The 27620-nt window shown below is 39.3% G+C and overlaps 2 protein-coding genes across 2 annotated transcripts; one reads left to right on the forward strand and one right to left on the reverse strand.

Annotated features, from left to right (window-relative positions):
- Positions 1-793: 793 nt before the first annotated feature.
- LOC128233512 (zinc finger protein 836-like) lies at positions 794-11285 on the reverse strand. Its single transcript, XM_052947216.1, has 7 exons — positions 10943-11285; positions 8152-8764; positions 7574-7628; positions 6305-6913; positions 5733-5945; positions 4340-4529; positions 794-3048 (listed from the first exon to the last, which is right to left on the reverse strand). Exons 1-7 carry the CDS (start codon positions 11220-11222, stop codon positions 2078-2080), a joined length of 2931 nt encoding a protein of 976 aa, XP_052803176.1. The 5' UTR covers positions 11223-11285; the 3' UTR covers positions 794-2077.
- Positions 11286-17555: 6270 nt separating this feature from the next.
- On the forward strand, positions 17556-25158 carry LOC128233374 (histidine N-acetyltransferase-like). The gene is made up of 4 exons (XM_052947021.1): positions 17556-17598; positions 22344-22547; positions 22942-23163; positions 23609-25158. Exons 2-4 carry the CDS (start codon positions 22368-22370, stop codon positions 24161-24163), a joined length of 957 nt encoding a protein of 318 aa, XP_052802981.1. The 5' UTR covers positions 17556-17598; positions 22344-22367; the 3' UTR covers positions 24164-25158.
- Positions 25159-27620: the final 2462 nt, after the last annotated feature.

Here is a 27620-nt window from a genome sequence, read left to right on the forward strand (position 1 = left end):
TAGCGTTTTATAAGAGAACCTTGTTTAAATATTTGTATTGTACATGTACTTTACCTCTTGCACCAAATTACATACTGCTTTATCATGATCATTTCTGAGCCAGTTCTCATGTTTGTAAAATGTTTGTAAAATGAATGAAAACGTTTGTATATTTACTCTAGAGTAGATCAACTCTAAATATAGATGAATTAATTATAGCCGTTTGTTTGTCGTTTTTCTTCCAGTTTCAAGTGTGCAAAAATTTGCCACAACTTCAAATCTTGTTTATAAAATATGTGCACATGTTACCAGTAACAATGTGCTAATGTCTAGCAAGGCCCTTAACTCCGGGTTAAAGGGACTAGATACTGCTGATGTTTCACATTGCTTTTGACACATGTATATTTTGAAGGTTTTGCGTATATTTCAATTAAAAAATCTACTGGATTGTCTCACGTAAATTTATTGTACCTGTACTATTCACATGACTCACATGCTAAATATACACACTATAAACTAGGAAACTTTTATGCGCTATTTTTAAATGGGTAAACTCAGCTGAGACCGCGACAAAATATTATTTTTTTATCATGTAAAACGATGTATTATCGGCCTCATACTTGCTCATATTGACAATTCTAATCTTGTTTTGAGGAAATACTATATTTGTCGATTTTGGAACCATTTGATGTCTAGTTCCTCTAAGTAATTGTTGAGTTCTAGTTTCCTTTGATTGACTGTCTCTTGTCTTGTTTCACTTTGAAACTTGAATATCCTTCTTCACATTGTACCCTACCATATAAAATGTTTTGTTAATGACCAATATTCTAACCAAGTTTCATTAAATAAGATTGAATGAAAATAACAATTGCAAATGGATGACATACTTCATTCATCCACACCCTTTGTGGGTGTCAAAACTTGGCTAAACCCATGTTTGGCTGCGAGCTACAGGCAACTAGGTGAAATAAAAATATCCCTATTGAATGAAATATAATGTGCTTTAATTGATTATCATCACATAGCAAGTATGATACACTCTGAATATTGTTTCTTTGTGAGCAACAACAGCAGATTGACTTCGGAACATGAAACTTGGCTCCAAATTTCATTGGTACTTAAGTTTATAAACTTACATTTGTAATTATCTGGGTGTTATGTGCATGGAAACCGAAAGACAAGCAATATACATTATACATAGATCATTCATTTATAATAAGAACACATGTTTACAAATATATTCTCACTAAAATGGATGTGTGAACGTCTGAGATGAATTTGATGTCAACTACTTTGACAAATAAACCATGGACCTGTTCATTTCCAAACGAATTATTTAGATAACACAATTTACACATCAGTCATTGAAATTAGACTTTTGGATAAACAAGCCTGAATTTTTATACTATTGCCTGGCATCAATTTTTCGAACAAGCCCTTTTATACAAATTCAGAATTTTAGCAAGCCCAGATGACATTTTTATCAGTGCAGGGCTTGTGTTAATTTTGACTACTGCGCATTTGAGCCTAAACTGTCTCATGTTGACATTTCACACTCCCTGTGCTGTTCTATCTTGTATCCAATAACTTTTATTGAGCATGACTTGTATAAAAGCATAACCACACATTTTCGTTACATTATGAACAAATGCTGTTCCTGAAGGTGACGAATGCCCCCGAAGTGGTGCCAAGTGTGATTCAAAGGTCATTTAGAAAGGGAAAAACTAGAAATGAAATGTGTGGATAAAAAAGGAATTTAGCCGGACGCACATACAGATAGATCTATAGGTAAGGACATGGTAATCACCCGTGACACGTTGTCTTGATATGTCAAACACATTTTGCAAGTTCTCATAAAATCCGTCCATACATGAGAAAGTTATATCAGGGACAGGACAATGTCCTTATATGCAGCATTTTATAGTAAACAAACAATTAGCGTGACATTGACCTTAGAGGTAGGGACATGTGCCTTGCACGCGACATGTCGTCTTGGTAATTCGGACACATGTAGCAAGAGAAACTGTGAACACATAAACCATTAAACATCTCAAATAAGGTTCCATCATTTTTAATGGCATAAGCATTGCAGATTTTGTCAGTTTTTGGTATCATTCTGAGGATAGTGAGAATTGTAATAATACATATCAGGATATCCCAGCTGATTCCACTGTTGAACACCAGAAGATTCACTAGATGCTGTTACCATGGCAACAGATGACTGTTGGGAATAGTTGGCATATGCTTCACTGTCAGTTTCCATGGCAACACCAGATGGAATATTGACAGGCAAGTTTATTGGAGTGTCAGACAATAAGCTCCCTGGAATTTCTGATGACGAAAGTGAAATTGATGAATTCAAGAAAGCTCTACTGCCATTGGTATTGAAATGGTCAGATAATTGAATCTCATTGGTATTAAAATGCTGAGATAAATGGGTGCTAGAAATGTTTCCATTAGCACTATAACTCATATTAACAAAACTGTCGGGATAGTTTCTTGCGAGTGTGACTGTGCTTTGAGCTGGATAGCTGTGTGTTCCTAATGAAATTCCTGTCAAAGATGAAACTGATGAATCCAATGTTCCAATCACTGGTTCCCTTTTCACCATAAAAGGTTCACTTGATATAGAGTCTTGAACTGTGTCAGCCCCTAATGAGCTTGCTGAACTCGATGGAGTTTTAAAGGCAGAGCTGCTATTATAATCTCTAAGTAGCGGTGCCCCATCACTTGAAACTTCTAGAGTCTGACCATCGTCTTTGATAAAATTACCATCAAAAAGCTTTTTCTGTTCTGAAGAAAGGATGTTCCCTTCTACCGAAGTATTCCCACCAGTCATATCCTCTGAGGAATCTGAATCTCCAATCATAGTGTTCGACGAAACTGTTGAATTATGTCTGTATCCAGGACCTCCTTCTATGTAGTGATCCGAGATTGGCCCATCTGTCTTGATAATGTGTTGTTTCCACCCATCCTTGTCACATTTGTGAACCATGAGAATGTGCTTTCGAACAACGGCTGCATCACTGAACTCCCTCTGGCAGAGACGACACTGGTAAGGCTTGTCACCTGTCGAAGTGAGATTATCATTTATTGTTGGGTAATGTTTTGTTCCCGTAACAAAAGGCAATGTAAGAATCTGGCTAAGGCAGGGGTCTATTTGTTTTACACTTCTTTCTTTAGTTGGACTCATCAGTAAAGATAAGACATGCTGAATTTATAGCCAGTGCACCCACACATTTTGGTTTGCTTAACTAATTTAGATTAGTAGCTGACTTGTATTTTGCTACTATCATTTGTGATTGAAAACCAGTGAACAAATTAAAGAAGAATGTTTTGCTTAAGTCTTTATTATTGAAAAGCTACATGTCTTGAACAAACTTATGCTTCGAAATGGTGTAATCATTTTTTAAACTTTCAGTTACTGAATTTTGACTGGATGGTACAGTACCGGTATATATTCATAACACATTCTTACTGTGGAAAAAAATAATAGTTTTTTTGTTTTTATCATTATTTTGCATAAAAAGTGGCAGGTGTTGGGCATTAGTGGTAGAATTATGAATCTATTACCGTCCATATGAGCCCCAACATGCAATTTTGAATTTTCGCTTATAACTTTTAAAAATAAGATAATCATTGTTAAAAAATGCCACAAATAATGATGTTCTCAAAGAGCTATATAAAAACACCTACCGGTATTAAAACCTATATTCCCATAGTAACCAAGTTCTTTATCAGGACGGATTTGGTAAAAATATCATATTTGTCCTTTTCAAACGTGCAGAATGTTATAAAGTATTAAAATAATTCCTCTACATTTATGGTAAAGTTCTTTTGCTAAGACGTCATATGTGTATCATCAATTTTAGCAGTCAAAAGTTTTTTCACATTCAATGTTATGCTTATAATCTGTTTCTTTCACATTTCTCAGACATATAAATATAGTACCGTATATAATATTAAAACTTTCAGCATTGCTTCCTGAAATGTGACTGATTTGGAATATCAAATTAACATAAAAAGCAAATGTATGTGCCAAGTCGCAAAATTATGTGTTGCAACTCGTATGATATTGATGAATAAATTATTTTGCCTGTTTTGTTATTGTGGGGACCGCTGACCTCATATTTTTTTGAAAGACCAAATGAAGAATATACTATGTAGACATAAAAAAAGAGCTTGCAGGAGAAGTCGCAGCCTTTTCCTTTTCCATTACCACTTGTTAAGTGAAAACAATATATGATTTGACTTTCTTATAATGTGAAATACGGTAATCAATAAAAATGAGCTAAATGATGTCCCAATAACGTTTCATTAAATGAAAAAATGAATAATCTAATGTAAAGTATGATTTCACCTGTATGTATGCGTTCATGACGAAGCAGGGATTGCTTCTGAGAGAAAGCCCTTCCACAGAACCTACACACATTCTCTTTCTTGTTAGAATGAACTTTCTGGTGAATGATAAGGCACGTCTTCTGACGGAACGCCTTCCCACACTGCTGGCACGAGAACCGACGTACTTGGTCGTGCATATATCTGTGCTCCTGCAAAATATCAACATAATGAAGAATGATAAGGCCACATTACTAAATATCTTGTCTGGCATTACCCAGACCAACTGACTACCTGCATAACTGGAAAGTGTTCTAACCTCTCCTGTGTTTATATGTATTTTTTTATTTAAGAAAAGATCATTATGGAAAAAGGGGGAAAACTGGAAAAAGTTTTAGCCTCTCCTGTGTTTATATGTATTTTTTTATTAAAGAAAAAATCATCACGGAAAAAGGGGGAAGGAGGTTTTAAACCCAACAAAATACTTCCTACTTACCCACACCCAAAACTGTGGGTCGAATAACAACAGCAAACAAACTATTTATTAAGTGTGGCATAATCAAACATGTACAAGTACACATGGATTATAATCCGTGAATTAATCAAAATATTCACACAGTTTATTTTAAAGCTGCACTCTCACAGATATACCATTTTTACAACTTTTTTATTTTTTGTATTGGAAAGAGCAAATTTTTGCGTAAATATCTGCAAACCAATGATATAAGATTGTTGACAAAATCAAAATCAGATCAAGGATTTTCATATTTCCATTCGCAAATTAATGTTTTATAGGTTACTAACGGTTTAAGAAAAATGCATAACACATCAATTTTTGTTTTTAAATATAAAAATCTGCAATCTAATTTTTTGTCAGCAGTCTTATATAACTGTTTTCCATGGATTTTCGCAAAAATTGGCTCATTCAAAGACAAAAAATTAAAAAGTTGTCAAAACATTCAATCTGTGAGAGTGCAGCTTTAATTAAGCAGGAGAACTGGTTTGGTTTGAATATGATATGAAAAGGCAGTGACAAGTCGGAAAGCATATCTTAAGTGACTTTTCGGAAAGCATATCTTAAGTGACTTTTCGGAAAGCATACCGTAAGTGACTAGTCAGAAATAATATCTGAAGTGACTTTTTTGGACAGCAAATCTCAAGTTACATGTTGGAAAGCGTACCTACATGTAAGTAACTTGTTGGAAAGCACATCTTAAGTACTTAGTACAAAAGCAAGACATTTTATAGGCTGCAAATTTAATAATTATTTTATTTTGTGCATATATAACTTGCCTATATCTCACATGTTATTACCATGTAGTAAATCCTTTGATTATGATTAAACTTTGTATATCTTAAAAATGTTTTTGTAATAAATATTGTTTAAAACAAGTATATATAGTTGGAAAGCATACCTTTAGTGACTTGTCATAGGTGAAGCTTTTGTCACATATCTCGCAGACATATGGACGGATACCTGCGTGAACATTTGCATGTTGCCGATAGGAACGAATCTGGCTGAATGTCCGGCCACAAGTCGGACAACTATACGTCTTCTTCATGTCGAGATGAGCTGACTTAATGTGGTTACCCAAGGAAAACTTGGTGGTGAACTCTCGATTACAAACCTGTAATGGACACAATCACATCATTTGGGTATCATAAAGCCATCCTTAAAAGATTGTTTGTTTAGCCCAATTGACTAATAAAAAGCCCCAACTCAATAAATATTGACCCTCTAGCTATGTATGTTTTGAAACCAATGGCTATTATGAAATATAAATTATAAAATACAATGCACATTTATACTACTATCAAGTTTTCAAATTATGTTTAACATATAAGGAAATATTCTTAAGTAATTATTTCATTCAAGAATCATGTATTAAACATCGCAATATATATGATGTACATTTTTTTTTAGAAAATGCAATAAAACTTGCATTGGTCATAATTTAATCATATCAATTAAATACTTATTACATACCTCACATTTAAACATGGGTTGGACATACCCATCTGCATGTGTAGCCATGTGTCTATCAAACACATATCTGGCCTTGTAAGTTTTCCCGCATACTTCACAATGAAACCTCTCTGCATGGTGTACAATCCTCTTGTGACGACTCAGATCTTTGCCGAAAACAAACACCTTCTCACACTGATCACACGAGAAGTTTGACTGTAACTGCGAACCCTTACAAGCCTCGGTCAGAAGTCCGTGTACCCGCCCCATATGCTCAGTAAGGCGCTTTCTTTTTGTACCTTGGTAATCACATTCTGAACATTTGTATACAGTTATTTCACTATCATCTTTAACTGCACTTGGTTTTTGTTTTGTCAATGTGGCTTTCAAAGTTCCCCTGTTATTTTTTTCACTTGCAGGTTTCTTTTGGATTGTTTTCTTCCTTTTATCTGCAAAATGTTTGCTTTTAGGTGTTTTTGTGGCTACAATTTTGGCTTCCTTGACTTCATCTGCTTGTAACACACTGGCCTTACCTCTGTTTTTGCTCGGCTTTACCTTGCTATCTCTGCGTATCTTAGCAGTTCCTCTCGTCCTCAAAAGCTTGCTTGGATTATCAATCTCAACCTTTTCCTTGAAAGAATAAGAAAATCCAAAATTTTCATAAATCATCAACGGTATATTTATACACTGATAGGAAATATTTAAAATAGGTTAATAAACAAGAGTGCAAGCCGAAGTCAAACGCTTGTTTTTTTCTCCATCCAATCAAGGGGCAAAACTTTTAACAATTTATTAATGTTTTGAGAAAAACATGTGTGTATTGTGTCTGGCAACATGAGCACAAATTTTTAATTGAATATCTTGACTAGTTTTTGAGATACAGCTATGGTAAATAGTTTATGCATTAAGATGCTGACACCGTTGATGCCTATGATGACACCACCGTTGATGCCTATGATGACACCACCGTTGATGCCTATGATGACACCACCGTTGATGCCTATGATGACACCACCGTTGATGCCTATGATGACACCACCGTTGATGCCTATGATGACACCACCGTTGATGCCTATGATGACACCAGGGCGTCAAAAGACCAATGAGCTTAAAAACGCTATTTATTAATTTTATTCTGATAAAAGAAAAATTGGGATAGAATACTTTGACAGTACTTGCTTAAGCCTTTTGGTAACATTATGAAAACAAACGAAAAAGAGGGGTCAAGAACATATTCTTTACATACCATTATTTAAATAATGTCTTCAAAATAAATTATTTTAAGCTCACCAAATCAAGAGAATGATTATCTTTTCTTTCTTCGCTCAATGACCCATTGCTGACACTGAAACAAAAGTGAAATTCTAAAAATCAAAGTGCATTGTTGATTTTAAAGACAGGAAAAAAAACTAATTCTAACATTCAGGAATTATTTTTTGCTACTCAGACTTAAATATTAAATAATGTCTGCAGTCAGAAGAAATATGAAACACAACAAATATTTTTTGGACCAGTTTACTTTTTTCCATTCATTCAGTTAAAATTAAAAGTTTTTGATATACAAAGATCAATGGGAAAATAATCATCATTCTGTATTAAGATTGTGTTCAGTAAATGCTCACATCTACTAAATGTTAAAATGTTATTGAAAATATATCAAAAAGCACTAAATTGTCTATATGGACTATCATATAAAAAATATAGCTGATGGATTGAATTTGAGCATTGTCGAATACAGTGAGTTGACATTGTTTGGTTCAAGTTGGATTTAAATATATACTGTATGTATATATTTAAAGTAGCAGCAAATCGGGTCCGTTGGTATAATTAGGAAAAATGATAAAACTCCCACCTAATTTTAAACTTACTGGGTTGTAGGGCTTGAACAAGCAGTTGGATGCTCTGTTTGGTAATTCACATGTCCACTGATGTCCCTTGTCTCTGTAGTTTGCTCTGTGGTACAACTTTCAACTGATATTTCAACAACTTCTTCTTTTATATGTGTACAAACAGAGGATAATTCTTCATTCCTTACAGTGCTAGGAATGGGACTTTCCTCTATCTCTGGTTTGTATTCACCAATATCCAGTTCATCAGAAACTTCTGCACTGACATCAGTAATATTACTACTTGTTAGAATGCTCGAAAAATTGGTTCTAGGTTCACTTGTTTGCTTAGAAATTTCATCACAAGACAAGTTATGATTATCTGTATTTGACTTCCCAATATCTTCTAGTTGATCTGATTCTGGAATATCTTTGGACTGATGTTTAGTTTTGTTCCTTGTCTGCAAAATATCTAACAGTGACTCTTTGGATACTGGTTTCTCCGATGTCTTTTCAAAGTTACTGATTACTTTTGTTATATCAAGGCAGCTGGCATTGTCATACTCCTGATCCTGATAACAAATAAACATATCCGGTTCTGGAACATTGCCATCTGTAAGTTTCTTATCTTTGAAACGACCCCTTTTGGGATTGCCTGAAAATATATTTTATTTAACATTGCCAATTGCATTTGTGTTCATTTTTGTTCATTCATGTACCCTAAGTCTATTGAAAAAATGTATTTTATATTGTTAAGTGATAAATCCACAGATCCTATATAACAGAGATAAGGAATGAGACAAGTTCCCACGAAATCTCAGTCTATGAGAGAATTTGCAAAATCAGCACTTTGTATAATAGCGCCCATCATATTTCAGAAGAGACCATTTTCAATTCAACATGTTTCAGCTTTGAATTTGTTAAGTAAATAAATTTATGAACAAGTTATCGTAAAAATTGAAATAAATATCATTTGAACAAGTAATAGTAGAAATTGTTGAACATGTAAGTCTTGAATATCTGTTTGTACATAAGATTTCTGCCATCTACAATTTACTGAATGTACTGTAACCTTCTACAATACTCTTTATTTGTTGATGAATGGACAGAAATAATATTTTATGTTGAAAAATTATCAAAGCATGCAATATTGCGATATAGGCAGAGTTCCCCCTGGGTTCTTAAATGTTGTCGCCACTTTTTCGCGGGGGGTAAAGGGGGCCGCGAAATGCCCCCTTACGGATCCAGGGCAGTGCCATTGTGGGGGTTCAGAGGGGGTGAAGCCCCCTAAAGCTCATGGGGTTTAAGCATTTTAAGAGCCTTAAATTGCATTTAATTAGCACATTGTCGTGCAGAACATTATATAATATTGTTGTACATGAAGCACTAGATATTAGCAAATTGTTATTCTATTGACAAAATATATGGACACAAGTATATAAATAAAATATAAAATAATGAAAATATTGCCAAAAATGCGACATATACATCAATAGGTTGATTTCAGTCTAATGCCTGCATACAATAGTGTCATTAAAGAAATGTACATTGTCAAACTAAGGCCATACTGTCCAAATAAAATAGTGTCTACTCTTTACTCCAGCCAACGTATTGGAAGCCTTATCAAATGGGATGTAGTTCTTTATTATTTGTAAGCATACCCAATGACTTCTGTTAATCTTTTTGACACTTTTTAACCCCCTTAAATGCTGCATTTATAGGAATTACAAAACCAAAAGCAAATCTATTTTTAGCGCGTAAACGTCATTACGAAATTTGCATATCACCACGGACCTATAAAGCATGGATTGGCAACTGCCCCATATCGGTGAAACGATAAGAAATAATAATTTACCCACAATCCTTAGCGCGCGCTCGGCAAATATCGAAAAATTCCGCCGAATCTCCGATCGGTGATTAACGGCAATCTTCGGATATTTCCGCCAACTCTGCTAATAATGCCTTGTTCGTTATAGATTTAATTATAATTAATAACTGTGATTTTAATCAGATTCCATTGGACTATTATCAACTCAAATAAAAGTACCACGCATTTAAGTCAATTTTAATTAATGTTTTCCTACATGTATATATTCGGCCGATGTCGGACGTCCCGAAAATGACCACACGGTAAGATCTCGGAATGAAATCCCGCTGCACGCGTGAGTTTGAGATTATCGCATTAACACAGATGAGAGTTGCCAATCCATGGTTTATAGGTCCATGATATCACGTGTCTTTCCAACAACCTAGATTTGCATTTTTAAAACTAATACTTTAGTTACGCAACAACAAAGCTGTCGAGCTAAATCTTTAAATATTTTGCTAATAAGAGACATACTAGTTAAGGGATGTCATTGTTATTCTGTGAAATAAAATTCCGCAATAATTAGTGAGGTGTTGACTGGGCCATGACTGCTTGCCCTAATTATCGGATTTGTTGATGCACCAGCAGATGCGCTTGATTTATGACAGTGACAGAATCGATTATCATTGGGCAGGGGCACTGCTTAAGAAAATATTAAAAAAAAAAATCGTTGTCTCCATAAATATGCCAAATTTGGAAAGTTGTCGCCACTTTTGGCGATTTGCCAGCGGAAGCCCGATAGGGTACACTTATGTACTGCCTCCCAGAATTTACCACATAACTGGAATATTCTAAATTTTAGTCAAAATGACACATTTTTTCGCCCCCTCTGAACCCCCACAAGGATGCTGCCCTGGACCTGTATGGGCGCCTTTTGCGGCTCCCTTAACCCCTGGCAGAAAAGTGACCACAACATTTTGGAACTCAGAAGGAACACCGAGTGTTATACAAGTCCATGATACCAACCTTTGACTTGAATATATTTCTCATTACTGGAAGAGTAAACAATTTGATCTAATTGTTCTGTTTTGATTGATTCTGCACATGGAGTTTGAACGAGCTTTTTCAATAATTCATGGGCATTTTTCAAGTCACCCCAAGATCCTGTAACATTGAAAGTACTTTTCGATTTGCTTATTTTCACACCGCACTGTTGTTCAATTATTATAAGCATTGATGCAAGTGTTTCAGGATCAAACTGGTCTACTAAATTTTGAGTTATTTTTGTGGTGGCAAGAGCAAACATGCTGAAATTTGATGAAAATTATAGCTTTTGGTGCATTTGACAGTTGGTAGCACACAACTGTTTTCGAAGTGAGCACATAACACTTTTTCCGGATTTAGTCAAAACGTCTAGAACTGTGTCGCGATTTCGAATTTTCCTACGCAGTAAATTCTCCAACCAAAATGAGGATATATCTGCCAGCATTATTTCGCCCATATTTTGACGAATAATTCTCTTTTTTCACCTGTCATCATTTTTTATCATCCATGCAATCTTGATTATTTTTTTTCAAAATATTGGAGGTTTGATGGAAGTAAAATATAAAATCGGGAATATCAGCATTCATTTTAATAAACAAATCTAATACATAGAACACACATTTGTGCTAGGTTACAGACTGCTAAAAAGCTTAGCCTAACACATGTAAGAGATATAATCACGTACCAAATAACATAGATTTAAACGTTTACTGTAGTGTGTTAGAACATTAAAATTTATAGAAAAAAATAATGTGTAATACGGTATTCATTGAACCCGTAATCAACGCACATAATTCAGGTTTATACATAATCCATAACTACTTAAAAACTAATTAAGATGCTTAGTGCATTAAAACCTGCACATGGCCGCGGCGACATGGCCCCTTCATGTTTCCTCGCGGTCCCGGCGGAACTGCTTATTTTCGACCACGGCTCGCCGCGGTGACGGGACGACAAGACAGGAGCACGAAAAGACTGTGAACGGTCGTCACTAGGGGGAATCGTGGTGTGATCGGGGAGATCGAGATCGATGAACCGATGGAAAGATCTCGGCGCCTACCATCCAAACAGAGTCCTCGCGCTCCTCAGCCGAGCACTGTCGCGCTCGGACGGCGGTTAGGGACACGAGCCGGATGGTTTTCTTCAGAATTCTTTGTTTGTAGTTTTTTTGAATATATGCGAAGTGGGCCATACTAGCATATTATTGAAAGAAGAAGATATATGGGAGGATACAGGAATTCATTTTACAGGTAATGCAAGTTGAAAAAACACCCATTCGATGCGTTTTCATGAGATGAAAAAGAACCGCTGTAAACTAATTGAGAGTTTATCATCTTATTGTACTGGCTTACGTGACTACAAATATAATACACCATCCATTTACAAAATTCCATCTCCTTCGACACTTTTTTCTATTCAAATGTACTGCTTTATATGCCAGTTTTGGGGTATTTCGTCGTGCTTATTTGCCTTGTCATGATATGTCCGAAGTTAATTTATTGAATATCACGTTCGTGTAACGTATAAGGAATTCATTATTCATAGATTATGCAATTTGTTATGCATGGCAGGGATTGATATAAAGTACCTTCAACCCGATTTTTAAACATGGTCGGAGCCATGTATTTTTTTATTTATCAGATGATGTAACGTGACAACATGACAATAAATACGAATATAAATGTATCATTAAAACAATGTCAACAACAAGGACAAGGACACCAGCTCAACATTTAACTGATTGCCCGTTTTAAGTTACAACTATCAAGGCTAAACGAACACCAATCAATAAACACAACAATACAAGACAACAAACAAAAAACAAATATTACAACAAATCATTTGTATGTGTTGGGGTTATCGCCTTGGCATTGTCAATGAAACCCCTTGGCACGGTTTGTGAACCGCCTTGGCACGTTCTGTGAACCGTCTTGGCACGGTTTGTTGACCGCCTTGGCACGGTTTGTGAACCGCCTTGGCACGGTTTGTTCACCGCCCTGGCACGGTTTGTTCACCGCCTTTGCACGGTCATTGAACCACCTTGGTACGGTCTGTGAACCGACTAGGTACGGTCTGTGAACCGACTTGTCGGATCTGTGAACCGCCTTGTCGGATCTGTGAACCGCCTTCGCACGGTTAGTGAACCTACTTGGCACGGTAAGTTAAACGCTTTGGCACGGTCCGTAGACCGACGAGATACGGTCTGTGAACCGCCTTGGTACGGTCTGTAAACCGACTTGGTACGCTCTGTGAACCGCCGTCAGTGGCACGGTATACAAAAACTTGGCACCGTCAGTGACACACTTGGTACGGACAGTGAAAACTTGGCACGGTTAATGAAAACTTGGCACGGTCAATAAAAACTTGGCAAAATCAATGAAAACTTGGCACGGTCAATGAACACTTGGCACGGTTAGTGAAACACTTGGCACGGACATTGAAACTTGGCACGGACAGTGAAAACCTGGCACACTCATTAAAAACTTAGCACAGTCAATGAAAACTTGGCATGGTTAGTGAATACTTGGCACGGTCAGTGAAACACTTGGCACGGGCAGTGAAACTTGGCACGGACAGTGAAACTTGGCACGGAAAGTGAAAACTTGGCACACTCAGTAAAAACTTAGCACGGTCAATGAAAACTTGGCACGGTTAGTGAATACTTGGCACGGTCAGTGAAACACTTGGCACGGGCAGTGAAACTTGGCACGGACAGTGAACACTTGGCACACTCAGAAAAAACTTAGTACGGTCAATGAAAACTTGGCACGGTTAGTGAATACTTGGCACGGTCAGTGAAACACTTGGCACGGACACTGTACACATAGCACGGTCAGTGAAACCTTGGCTCGAACAGTGTAAATTTGGCACGGTCAGTGAACACTTGGCACTGTCAATGAACACTTGGCACGGTCCGTGAAACACTTGACATGGTCAGTGAAACACTTGGCACGGTCAGTGAAAACTTGGCACGGACAGTGCAAACTAGGTACGGTCAAAAAAAACTTGACACGATCAATGAAAACATGGCACGGTCAGTGAAAACTTGCACGGACAGTGTAAACGTGGCTTGGAGGCAAGAGTACGTGGCTTGAAGGCAAGGGTACGTGGCTTGACGGCAAGAGTACATGGCTTTAAGGCAACAGTTCGTGGTTTGAATGCAATAGTACGTGGCTTGAAGGCAAGAGAACGTGGCTTTAAGGCAAGAGTACGTGGCTTGAAGGCAAGAGAACGTGGCTTGACGGCAAGAGTACGTGGCTTGAAGGCAACAGTTCGTGGCTTCAATGCAAGAGTACGTGGCCTGAAGGCAAGAGTAAGTGGCTTGACGGCAAGAGTACGTGGCTTGACGGCAAGAGTACGTGGCTTGAATGCAAGCATTTGTGGCTTGAATGCAAGAATAAGTGGCTTGAGGGCAAGAGTACGTGGCTTGAAGGCAAGAGTACGTGGCTTGAAGGCAAGAGAACGTGGCTTGAAGGCAAGGGAACGTGGCTTGACGGCAAGAGTACGTGGCTTGAAGGCAACAGAACGTGGCTTGACGGCAAGAATACGTTGCTTGAAGACAAGAGTACGTGGCTTGACGGCATGAGAACATGGCTTGAAGACAAGAGTACGTGGCTTGAGTGCAAGAGTACGTGGCTTGAAGGAAGAGTACGTTGCTTGAAGGCAAGAGAACGTGGCTTGACGGCAAGAGTACGTTGCTTGAAGACAAGGGTTCGTGGCTTGAGGGCGAGAGTTTGTGGCTTGAATGCAAGAATTTGTGGCTTGAATGCAAGAGTACGTGTCTTGAAGGCAATAGTACGTGGCTTAAAGGGAATAGTACGTGGCTTGAAGGCAAGAGAACGTGGCTTGAAGGCAAGTGAACGTGGCTTGACGTCAAGAGTACGTGGCTTGAAGGCAAGAGTACGTGGCTTGAAGGTAGAGTATGTGGCTTGAGGGCAAGAGTACATGGCTTAAAGACAAGAGAACGTGGCATGAAGGCAAGAGTACGTGGGTTGAAGGTAGAGTACGTGGCTTGAGTGCAAGAGTACGTATGTTGAAGGTAGAGTATGTGGCTTGAGTGCAAGAGTACGTGACTTGGAGGGAAGAGTACGTGGCTTGAAGGCAAGGGTACGTGGCTTGACGGCAAGAGTACGTGGCTTGAATGCAAGAGTAAGTGGCTTGACGGCAAGAGTACGTGGCTTGACGGCAAGAGTACGTGGCTTGAAGGCAAGGGTACGTGGCTTGACGGCAAGGGTACGTGGCTTGAAGGCAAGGGTACGTGGCTTGAAGGCAAGGGTACGTGGCTTGACGGCAAGGTTACGTGGCTTGACGGCAAGAGTACGTGGCTTGAATGCAAGAGTACGTGGCTTGACGGCAAGGGTTCGTGGCTTGAGGGCGAGAGTATGTGGCTTGAATGCAAGAATTTGTGGCTTGAATGCAAGAGTACGTGTCTTGAAGGCAATAGTACGTGGCTTAAAGGGAATAGTACGTGGCTTGAAGGCAAGAGAACGTGGCTTGAAGGCAAGTGAACGTGGCTTGACGGCAAGAGTACGTGGCTTGAAGGCAAGAGTACGTGGCTTGAAGGTAGAGTATGTGGCTTGAGGGCAAGAGTATATAGCTTAAAGACAAGAGAACGTGGCATGAAGGCAAGAGTACGTGGGTTGAAGGTAGAGTACATGGCTTGAGTGCAAGAGTACGTGTGTTGAAGGTAGAGTATTTGGCTTGAGGGCAAGAGTACATGGCTTGAAAGCAAGAGAACGTGGCTTGACGGCAAGAGTACGTTGCTTGAAATCAAGAGTACGTGGCTTGACGGCAAGAGTACGTGGCTTGAAGACAAGAGTACGTGGCTTGAAGGCAAGAGTACGTGGCTTGAAGGTAGAGTATGTGGCTTGAGGGCAAGAGTACATGGCTTGAAGACAAGCGTACGTGGCATGAAGGCAAGAGTACGTGGCTTGAAGGTTAAGTATGTGGCTTGAGGGCAAGAGTACAAGGCTTGAATGCAAGAGAACGCGGCACGACGGCAAGAGTACGTTGCTTGAAGACAAGAGTACGTGGCTTGAGTGCAAGAGTACGTGGCTTTAGTGCAGGAGTACGTGGGTTGAAGGTAGAGTATGTGGCTTGAGTGCAAGAGTACGCGACTTGGAGGGAAGAGTACGTGGCTTGAAGACAAGAGTAAGTGGCTTGAAGGCAAGAGTACGTGGCTTGAAGGTAGAGTATGTGACTTGAGGACAAGAGTACAAGGCTTGAAGGCAAGAGAACGTGGCTTGACGGCAAGAGTACGTTGCTTGAAGACAAGGGTACGTGGCTTGAGTGCAAGAGTTCGTGGGTTGAAGGTAGAGTATGTGGCTTGAGGGCAAGTGTACGTTGCTTGAAGACAAGAGTGCGTGGCTTGAGTGCAGGAGTACATGGGTTGAAGGTAGAGTATGTGACTTGAGGGCAAGAGTTCGTGGCTTGAGGGCAAGAGTACGTGGCTTGAAGGAAGAGTGCGTGGCTTGAAGGCAAGAGTACGTGGCTTGACGGCAAGAGTACGTGACTTGAAGACAAGAGTACGTGGCTTGAGTGCAAGAGTTCGTGGGTTGAAGGTAGAGTATGTGGCTTGAGGGCAAGAGTACAGGGCTTGAAGGAAGAGTACTTGGCTTGAAGGCAAGATTATGTGGCTCGAGGCAAGAGTACGTGGCTTGAAGACAAGAGTACGTGGCTTAAGTGCAAGAGTACGTGGGTTGAAGGTAGAGTATGTGGCTAGAGGGCAAGAGTACATAGCTTGAAGGAAGAGTACGTGGCTTGAAGGCAAGAGTATGTGGCTTGAGAGCAAGAGTACGTGGCTTGAGTGCAAGAGTACGTGGCTTGAAGGTAGAGTATGTGGCTTGAGGGCAAGAGTAAATGGCTTGAAGGAAGAGTACGTGACTTTAAAGCAAGAGTTCGTAAACGGACTCACATCAGCTTGTTAGTTAATATCTTAGTTTAGATAGATAAATATATGCGCATAAATTGTTTTTATATTTGTTTAATTGTTTAATAATTGTTAGTATACATTTCCCCCAAATCTGTTGATCGCAATATTTTATGTGTATTTCAACTAATAAATTTCATTTTTTTCATTCATGTTGTTTAACAAAACGAAGTAGTCATTTGTTAAATCCTATTTAATCGGTAAACTATATGATGACGATAAAGTTGGAAGGTAGTTGGTATTTGATAGTTGGGGATTCGAATAATCACTTACTTACCAGTTGCCAGTTGGGGATTCGAATATTCAACTACCTGCTAGTTGCCAGTTGGGGATTCGATAAACACTGTTTTAATTCACTTTTATTGGTATATTCGCCAGTCGGATATTCGACCATTTCCAGTCGATTATTCGCGAATATTCAACTGCAAACCAGTCAGTAGATGGGGATTCAGTTTGTGTCTTAATGTATGGTTTTGAAGGTCACATATGGGAAAATTAATCGCCAAATGTTTCTGTAAACATGTACACATATGTTTCTTTGCGACAAGCACTGTTTTAATTCACTTTTATTCGTATATTCGCCAGTCGGATATTCGACCATTTCCAGTCATGTTCTTGCATAATGATTAAGACATATATAACGCAGTGAACTAGAAGTAACACAGCCATACATAGTAATAAATATATCTATATTTTAGGAATAAGAAGGGTAAGTTTTTAACACACTGTTTAATGTGTCAGTTTTACAAATAAACCTTATTTGTATAAGTAAATTATACTTTATGTCATATTTGTACAAATGTATTGGCTTTATGGCGTTAAACAACGTGCCGTCAGTAAACAGTACGAGTATATGACGTGGCATTCCTTTCTATGATTGTTTTCTTTATCTTATGATGAAGGCGTTACGCCGAAACGTCTAGCTTTAAAAGGCTACAAAACATATTGTGTTTGTGTAATTTATTTTAAATATTATTGATGAACTCATTCACATATATCATTTTTCGACATAAAATATTATTAATCTCAAATGAGACAGTGTTTACTAAATACTACATACTTGGCATTGGTTTATGATTCATGCAGTTTTTTACGATTTATACGAACACCACCCTGGTACGGCCAGTAAACGCCTTGGTACGGTCAGTAAACAACCTTGTTACGGTCAGTGAACCGCCTTGGTGCGGTCAGTAAACCGCATTGGTATGGTCAGTGAAAAACCTTGTTACGGTCAGTGAACCGCCTTGGTACGGTCAGTAAACCGCATTGGTACGGTCAGTAAACATTCTTGGTACGGTCGGTGAACCGCTTTGGTACGGTCAGTGAACCGCCTTGGTACGGTCAGTAAACATTTTTGGTACGGTCAGTGAACCGCCTTGGTACGGTCAGTGAACCTCATTGGTACGGTCAGTGAACCGCATTTGGTACGGTCAGTGAACCGCCTTACTACGGTCACTGAACAGCCTTGGCACGGCCAGTGAAATGCATTGGCACGGCCAGTGAACAGCATTAGCACGGTCAGTGAACCGCATTTGTACGGCCAGTGAACATTCTTGGTACGGTCAGTAAACAACCTTGTTACGGTCAGTGAACCGCCTTGGTACGGTCAGTGAACAACCTTGTTACGGTCAGTAAACAACCTTGTCACGGTCAGTGAACCGCATTGGTACGGTCTGTGAACCGCATTGGTACGGTCTGTGAACCGCATTGGTACGGCCAATGAAAATTCTTGGTACGGTCAGTAAACAACCTTGTTACGGTCAGTGAACCGCCTTGGTACGGCCAGTGAACAACCTTGTTATGGCCAGTAAACAACCTTGTTACGGTCAGTGAACCGCATTGGTTCGGTCTGTGAACCTCATTGGTACGGTCTGTGAACCGCATTGGTACGACCAGTGAACATTCTTGGTACGGTCAGTGAACCGCCTTGGTACGGTCAGTGAATCGCCTTGGTACGGTCAGTGAACCGCCTTGGCACGGTCAGTGAACTGCCTTAGTACGGTTAGTGAACCGGCTTGGTATGGTCAGTGAATCGCCTTGGTACGGCTAGTAAACCGCCTTGGTACGGTTAGTGAACCGCCTTGGTATGGTCAGTGAATCGCCTTGGTACGGTCAGTGAATCGCCTTGATACGGTTAGTGAATTGCCTTGGTACGGTCAGTGAATCGCCTTGGTACGGTTATTGAATCGCCTTGGAACGGCCAGTGAACCGCCTTGGTACGGTTAGTGAATCGCCTTGGTACGGTTAGTGAATCGCCTTGATACGGTCAGTGAACCGCCTTGGTACGGTTAGTGAATCGCCTTGGTATGGTCAGTGAACCGCCTTGGTACGGTTAGTGAATCGCCTTTGTACGGTTAGTGAATCGCCTTGGTACGGTTAGTGAACCGCCTTGGTACGGTTAGTGAATCGCCTTGGTATGGTCAGTGAACCGCCTTGGTACGGTTAGTGAATCGCCTTTGTACGGTTAGTGAATCGCCTTGGTACGGTTAGTGAATCGTATTGGTACGGTCAGTGAACCGCCTTGGCACGGTCAGCGAACAACCTTGGCACGATCTGTGAACCGCCTTGGCACGGTTAGTGAACCGCCTTGGCACGGTCAGTGAATCGCCTTGGTACGATCTGTGAACCGCCTTGGCACGGTCAGTGAACCGCCTTGGCACGGTCAGCGAACAACCTTGGCACGATCTGTGAACCGCCTTGGCACGGTCAGTGAATCGCCTAGGTACGGTCAGTGAACCGACTTGGCTTACGAACGAACGGACTATTACTTAAAAAAGGCCTGCTACCCAAAATACAGGTTACAATGCAAATCAAGTTTAACAAAATACATGTATGCAACTAAACAAGAGTTGTCTCTTGGTTTTCAAAGTTTAGTGTTATCGATTGCTAACAGGAGTTTATGAACATTAAGAACTGTGGATTTAATATGGGTAGCATTTGGTAAATGAGCCGCCTTGGCACGGTCAGTGGAAAACTTGCGGACAACCAAACTCACACTTGACTAAAACTTTTATTAAAACATTAGTTAGTGCGAAAATAAACATGTAAGCCTTATTGACGTCACCATTAGCTTGAAGGCAAGAGTACGTGGCTTGAAGGGAAGAATGCGTAATTGCCTCACAGCACCATGTTAGTGAATATCGTAGTTGAGATAAACAATTAAGGCGCATACATGTATTTCCCCAAGATCTGTTGATCTCAGCAGTTTATTGGTTTGATGACGATCTTCCCAACAAGTTTCAATTCATAGATTTTTTGTATCCACGTTGTTTAAAAAGACGATGAAGCCATACATTTATTCTTATCTTTTCGGTAAACTTTAACATTTCCCACGACTGTAATTCAACAAAAATACAGGAGGTCTTATCTTTATATTATATCGTCAATGTAGCTCAACGTCATTGCCAAACATACGGTATGAGAATAGATATTGATATATTTTGGTGACATTTCCTCAAAGCATGTACAAATGATGACATATATATATGAAGTGAACATTTGAACAGAACGGGACACATATAACGCGTTTCCTTGCATACTGATTAGCACATATTTTAATTAAACGCAGTGAACTTTAAGTTACACAGCCATACATAGTAATAAATATATTCCAGTTATAGGAATAAGACAGGTAAGTTTTTAACCACACGTGTTCGTAGTTACAATTGACTTGTGCATAATCGACGAGCCGTCAGTAAACAGTGTCAATCGTAAAAACTCGGCCATCTCCGGCAAGCTTCGAGATAGACTTGTAAATAGTAGTAAGAATATACGAAAGTGCGATGAGGCTGCCGGCGATTGACACCAATTTCAATCCGCATAAAGAAGGCCCATTGTTACAATAAGGAAATGGATTGTGTTAATTTAAGTGTGCGTATTTAAGAGAATATATTTATTGTAACATCAAAGAATGGTCACATTTGAATATTTAGATGTCTTATAGTTGAAGCACACTGTTTCCTCTAGAAAAAATCGTGTGCACACAGAAATATAATTGACAGTAATCGAAATGATCATAGTTCATGACATGCATGAAACAATACATCGGATTAACGGCCACAATGCAAACGTGGGTGGGCAGGGACGTAGCTATGCCTAAAAAACTTGTAGGCCCGATGGTTCTAAGTGAGCTCGGGGATACCCACCCTAAAGATTTCTTTAAATTAGAAGCAAAAAAGTGCAATTTGGGAGAATTCCAAGAGAAAAACAAAAGGAACAATAACATCCATTGTACATGCACTTTACAATAACTTGGATATATATGCAATGATTTCAATAAAATCGAGCAATACACCCGGCACATAGTTTAAATAACCACCAGACTTGCTTTTGTTATAATAACGTTATATACAAGTTTTGAGTTGTTTTTAGTTTTTATTTCATTTAGGGGTTATTCAAATTTTGTCATTTTTCAAAAACGTTGTAGGCACAGGCCTTGAAGGCCTATATGTAGCTACGCCACTGGACTGGGGAAGACAAAAAACTAAAACTTTTAAAAAGTTCATGATTTATTTAGTTTTGAGGAACGATCTTTTTTGGGAGTGAAACATATATTCTTGTCGACTCACATATTTTTGGGTAGTAAGGAGTTCAACAAATTTTACAAAAGAAGATTTTAATAGGTTTTGGATCAAAAATAATTCAAATTATTTCGGAAAAGTCTTTCGACATTATGACTTTCTTTTAAGTCAAAATGCCCCAGACTACCTATTCAACAACGTCTTGAGAGTTCTTGATGGTATCTTGTCAAATAAGAAAGTTATTCAGAAACGTAATGAAAAATAATGGATGAAATTCATTTCCGGGTTACAAAAAATGCATATATCTTTTTTTTTAAAATCTGTAATCAACACAAAGCCCCAAGACATTGTTGACTGGGCAGTTCCGATAACTTTGACTAATACACATATTCATTTTATATTAAAACATTGCCGGGAAACGTAAATGCTTTTTGATTGGAAATCTGATAAAATATTTTTTTGTAAAAAATGATCAACTCCTAATTACATCTTGTTATGTTGTGTCGAATATATGAAACATGCTTCTTAAATATATTGAACCTCAAAACCAAATAGAAATTGATTTTTTTAAACAAACAATTTTGGTACTTCAATCGACTTTTGCATCGCTGCCGGCCCTTAAATGCGTGCATGAACTAAACGCCAGCATTTTCTCAATTAGCGTACGTTAACCATATGGAATGTGAGTTTAAAGTCATTGTTTGCTTGTGTTTTTCAGCTTTCCTTGCCATTAAACAACTTACTATTCTGTAAAAAAATAAAGTTTGTAAATACACTGAATTAAGTCAAGAAAGTCTTACATATTATCAATCTAAGAAAAGTCAGATTCGGGAATCGACTTTGTATTAGTAAATACATTTAATTGTAGTATGGCAAATTCACAGCCCTTTCCAACGGCTAATATTATCATATGCCAATACTTTTGATTTCAAAGGTTAGGGCAGTGAAACCATCAGTTATGGCCACCGATTCACCAAGCTCCGTTGCATTCCGATTGTCGACCCCAGAAGACAAGGATGCAGTGCTTAGTATCCATGGAAATGTATACGAGGGACGTGACTATCTGCCCGCATACTATGACAAATTCATGGAGTGCGCAATGACAAAGTCCTACGTTGCTGTTTTAGATGGAGAGATTGTAAGTTTATTAGTAAATCAATATGCTCTTTAATTCTCTATTTACGATAACCCAAGCTTTATGCCTTCATTATGTTAACTTGTGTGGGCAATTTTACATCGCATTAATTTTGATGATTTATTTCAAGTGCATCCACTCTTGCGAATCCCCATATTTCTGAACCACACTAAAGTATTGATAATATGTGTAAGCTTATTTTTTGTAATGGAAATCGATATTCTTGTTTAATCATGTCTAAATTCAAGTTACAACAACAACATTAGCCTTTTCCGCTATTATCTCAACTAGAGCCCACGGGATCAATCTGGTTCGACGAAAGATGCAACATAATACTGTATTTACACAGCACAAAAGCACACAATAGGTATTATTGAAGCCTCATTAACTTTTCCAGGTAGGATTTTGTGCGTCCCTTTTGGTGGATTCTGGGAAAACATGTGTTTCCAGAGCGTCCCGTGTTAGTCCTCGCGTCGCCAGCAAGGGAGTGTACACGGCCCTTAAAGCACACGCCTACGCCCAGTCAGGAGCAATACGTCAAACTTCAGTAGTAGTGGACGCCAACCAGGCTGTGTTGAAACCGACGTTTCAGGTCAATAAGAAGCTCATTCTGACGCATGTAAGTTGGCAGCAAGCAGCATGTTTTAAACGTTTGTGTTTGCTTTAAAAACTAAGGAACATGTTCTCGCACTACACCTGATGTCAACGCACATAAGCTTAAGAATGCATCAATGAAATTGCCGATTGGTAACTAGGCTAAATCATTTTATTTAGGAGTTTCAACTTTGTCGGGTGTTCAAGGTCCGCCTACTGTCAGTCATCCGACACACACTCCCTGCGTCAGATTTTGCGTTGACAATGTGTCAGCAAATGAGGTAGTTTTCTATGTCAGTTAAGTGCCTGAAGTGATATTTTAATGATTAAAAATGGCTCGTTCGCTACGTTCACTCCGTCCATTCTTAATTATTTAAATGTTACTTCATGTCATCTAACTATAACATAATATCTATATACTCATTACTTTGATGATTGCATTAAAGCGGTATTTGTTGTTTATTTTACAGTTAATGACACGCTACGTGTTTGATGCTGCTCAGCTGACGTCACTCGACGTGTGTCCAAGTCAAGGCGTGGTCAATACGCCCAACCAGTCTGCGTTATTGAGGTATCTCACTACGCCAGCGGTTTCCAATTATCTCTTTCCTGACGATCGAATAGTCGTAGACTGGATTCCGTTCCGACTAAAACCTGAAAACGTGCCATTACTGACATGGTCAGGGAGTAATTGTGCCGGTTTTACAAGTGTACCCGAGGGTGAGTCCCCGAGCGGGTTGTTATCGTTTGATACCATTTTTAAATCCATAGATCCACCATACGCCTGCAACATGGAGATTTACGGCACGGACATCACGACGCTAAAACACCATTTAGCATTCCATCTTAGGCGTATAAGAGAGCTGACTAACGGGCCGACAAGCCTATTGGTTATCGTCCACCCCGGTTTCAACCACTCCTATTTAAAGAAGACCTTCAGAGAATTTGGCTTGGAAACTGAACTATGGCGATCTAAAGTCAATCCATCATTATGCTATTCGAAACAATTCGTATTTGAAAGTTAGAATGAATGAACATCCCAGAAGCCTTTGTGGAAAGTTTCAATTTGTGCTTCATATATAAACACAGAAACATGGTTGAACTATTTTATCTAAGTGGGCTACGTGATCGTGGCATGTGTAAAATGTATACGTTGAAAGTGATTTATGCGCGATTGAGCGAGGCTTCAAAACGCGCAAGTGCATGTTTAACGAGAATTTTTGCATATATATTCATAACCAAACTGCAACACTGACGTGCACGCGTAACTACACGTACAAGTACACGTACGCATCGTGTTTCACAACCTCTGTATTATGAAGGGTTAGGCGTTCAATATCATTATCTAAATCGTACACTCACTTCATGAAACATCATTAAGTGGTCAACATATTGTTTAGTCCAATGAGGAAGTATTTGCCATTACATTTATTTCAATAAATCAGAAGTCAGCCGTTATTGGTTTTAATCAGGTGAACCGGTAGATATAATCAGCGGCAGGCTCAATTTTTGTATGTTCATTTGTTAAACACCTCGTACCACATGTATTATATGTGCAGAGTGTACAATAAGCTTTGAGAGTTTTGCTAGTTTACGCAATAGCATGCAGAACACTAAAGTACGTACTAACACAAAATAACTGGTATGCGACTGTTTTAATAATATAAAAACCAATAACATTGCCTACGACGTAAGGCGTATAAAGGACAGCCAAAGGCTTTGACAAACTTGTTTATGGCTGGCTGCCGTGTGGCAAGTATGCCACGTTTTGACCGGATCGATCTGTATTACTTCAAACTCCATATTGCAGACCTTTCTATAAAGGTATCATCCACATTTTATAATGAAAAGATGATGATTAGATTAAATAATAAGATAATGAAATACTATAAAGTATGTAAAAATATTCTATGATTACATGTGTTGTGATGATGATGAAAATCAAATTTTCACATCAAAGGCTAATTTATTGAACACTTACTCCATTCATTAGGATTTAACCATGCGAGTATGTACCGAAGTGTGGGTGATAATAATGTATTTATGTTTTCAGTAAACCAACGAGTTATGGTTGTTGTTGTTGTTGTATTTATACAAAACTGGTTAACGGAGTAAATTATTCCTTAAAGAGCTAAAATTTACATTCTATTTTGGTGATTTTCAATCTTATTGGTCGAATGTTCATATATTGATATATATCAATGCTGGGTCAAAATTCAGAATAGTTGGGTCTTCATTATAGGTGTACTCATGGACAGTTCGCCTATATGTGTTGTAAATAAACTTTAAACTATGCAACGGTATTTCAATATCAATGTAATCCGCATCTGTTGTCTTGGGCTTTGTGCTTCTCGCTTAGTATTTGTGGTATTAATCGTTGTGTGTCTCGTTGAGTGTCTGTTGTCTTGTGGCATTGTGTGCCATTTTGTGTATATGTTGTCATTTGGCGTTGTGTGTCTCGTTGAGTGTATGTTGTCTTTTGGCGTTGTGTGTCTCGTTAAGTGTCTGTTGTCTTTTGGCGTTGTGTGTCTCGTTAAGTGTCTGTTGTCTTTTGGCGTTGTGTGTCTCCTTAAGTGTATGTTGTCTTTTGGCGTTGTGTGTCTCGTTGAGTGTATGTTGTCTTTTGGCGTTGTGTGTCTCGTTAAGTGTATGTTGTCTTTTGGCGTTGTGTGTCTCGTTGAGTGTATGTTGCCTTTTGGCGTTGTGTGTCTCGTTGAGTGTCTGTTGTATTGTGGCGTTGTGTGTCTCGTTAAGTGTATGTTGTCTTTTGGCGTTGTGTGTCTCGTTGAGTGTATGCTGTCTTTTGGCGTTGTGTGTCTCGTTAAGTGTATGTTGTCTTTTGGCGTTGTGTGTCTCTTTGAGTGTATGTTGTCTTGTGGCGTTGTGTGTCTCGTTAAGTGTATGTTGTCTTTTGGCGTTGTGTGTCACGTTGAGTGTATGTTGTCTTTTGGCGGTGTGTGTCTCGTTTAGTGTATGTTGTCTTGTGGCATTGTGTGCCTTGTTGTGTGTATGTTGTCTTTTGGCGGTGTGTGTCTCGTTGAGTGTATGTTGTCTTTTGGCGTTGTGTGTCTCGTTGAGAGTATGTTGTCTTGTGGCGTTGCGTGTCTCGTTGAGTGCATGTTGTCTTGTGGCAGTGTGTGTCTCGTTGAGTGTATGTTGTCTTGTGGCGGTGTGTGTCTCGTTGAGTGTATGTTGTCTTGTGGCGTTGTGTGTCACGTTGAGTGTCTGCTGTCTTGTGGCGTTGTGTGTCTCGTTGAGTGTCTGTTGTATTGTGGCGTTGTGTGTGTCGTTGAGTGAATGTTGTTTGTGGCGTTGTGTGTCTCGTTGAGTGTCTGTTTTATTGTGGCGTTGTGTGTCTCGTTGAGTGTCTGTTGTATTGTGGCGTTGTGTGTCTCGTTGAGTGTATGCTGTCTGGTGGCGTTGTGTGTCACGTTGAGTGCCTGTGTTCTTGTGGCGTTGTGTGTCTCGTTGAGTGTCTGTTGTCCTTTGGCAGTGTGTGTCTCGTTGAGTGTCTGTTGTCTTGTGGCGTTGTGTGTCACGTGGAGTGTCTGTTGTATCCTGGCGTTGTGTGTCTCGTTGAGTGTATGTTGTCTTTTGGCAGTGTGTGTCTCGTTGAGTGTCTGTTGTCTTGTGGCGTTGTGTGTCTCGTTGAGTGTCTGTTGTATTGTCCCGTTGTGTGTCTCGTTGAGTGTCTGTTGTCTTGTGGCGGTGTGTGTCTCGTTGAGTGTCTGTTGTATTGTCCCGTTGTGTGTCTCGTTGAGTGTCTGTTGTCTTGTGGCGGTGTGTGTCTCGTTGAGTGTCTGTTGTATTGTGGCGTTGTGTGTCTCGTTGAGTGTATGTTGTCTTTTGGCGGTGTGTGTCTCGTTGAGTGTATGTTGTCTTGTGGCGTTGTGTGTCTTGTTGAGTGTCTGTTGTTTTGTGGCGTTGTGTGTCTCGTTGAGTGTCTGTTGTCTTGTGGCGGTGTGTGTCTCGTTGATTGTCTTTTGTCTTGTGGCGTTGTGTGTCTCGTTGAGTGTCTGTTGTCTTGTGGCGTTGTGTGTCACGTTGTGTGTCTCGTTGAGTTTATGTTGTCTTGTTGCGTTGTGTATCACGTTGAGTGTCTGTTGTATCGTGGCATTGTGTGTCTCGTTAAGTGTATGTTGTCTTGTGGCGGTGTGTGTCTCGTTGAGAGTCTGTTGTCTTGGGGCGTTGTGTATCACGTTGAGTGTCTGTTTTATTGTGACGTTGTGTGTCACGTTGAGTGAATGTTGTCTTTTGGCGGTGTGCGTCTCGTTGAGTGTATGTTGTCTTGTGGCGGTGTGTGTCTCGTAGAGTGTCTGTTGTATTGTGGCGGTGTGTGTCACGTTGAGTGTCTGTTGTATTGTGACGTCGTCTGTCACTTTGAAGACTGTTGTATTGTGGCGTTGTGTGTCTAGCTGAGTGACTGTTGTATTGTGGCGTTGTGTGTCACGTTGAGAGTATATTGTCTTGTAGCGTTGTGTG

Source organism: Mya arenaria, chromosome 5 (genome assembly GCF_026914265.1).
Source record: "Mya arenaria isolate MELC-2E11 chromosome 5, ASM2691426v1".
Classification (NCBI taxonomy): Eukaryota; Metazoa; Mollusca; class Bivalvia; order Myida; family Myidae; genus Mya; species Mya arenaria.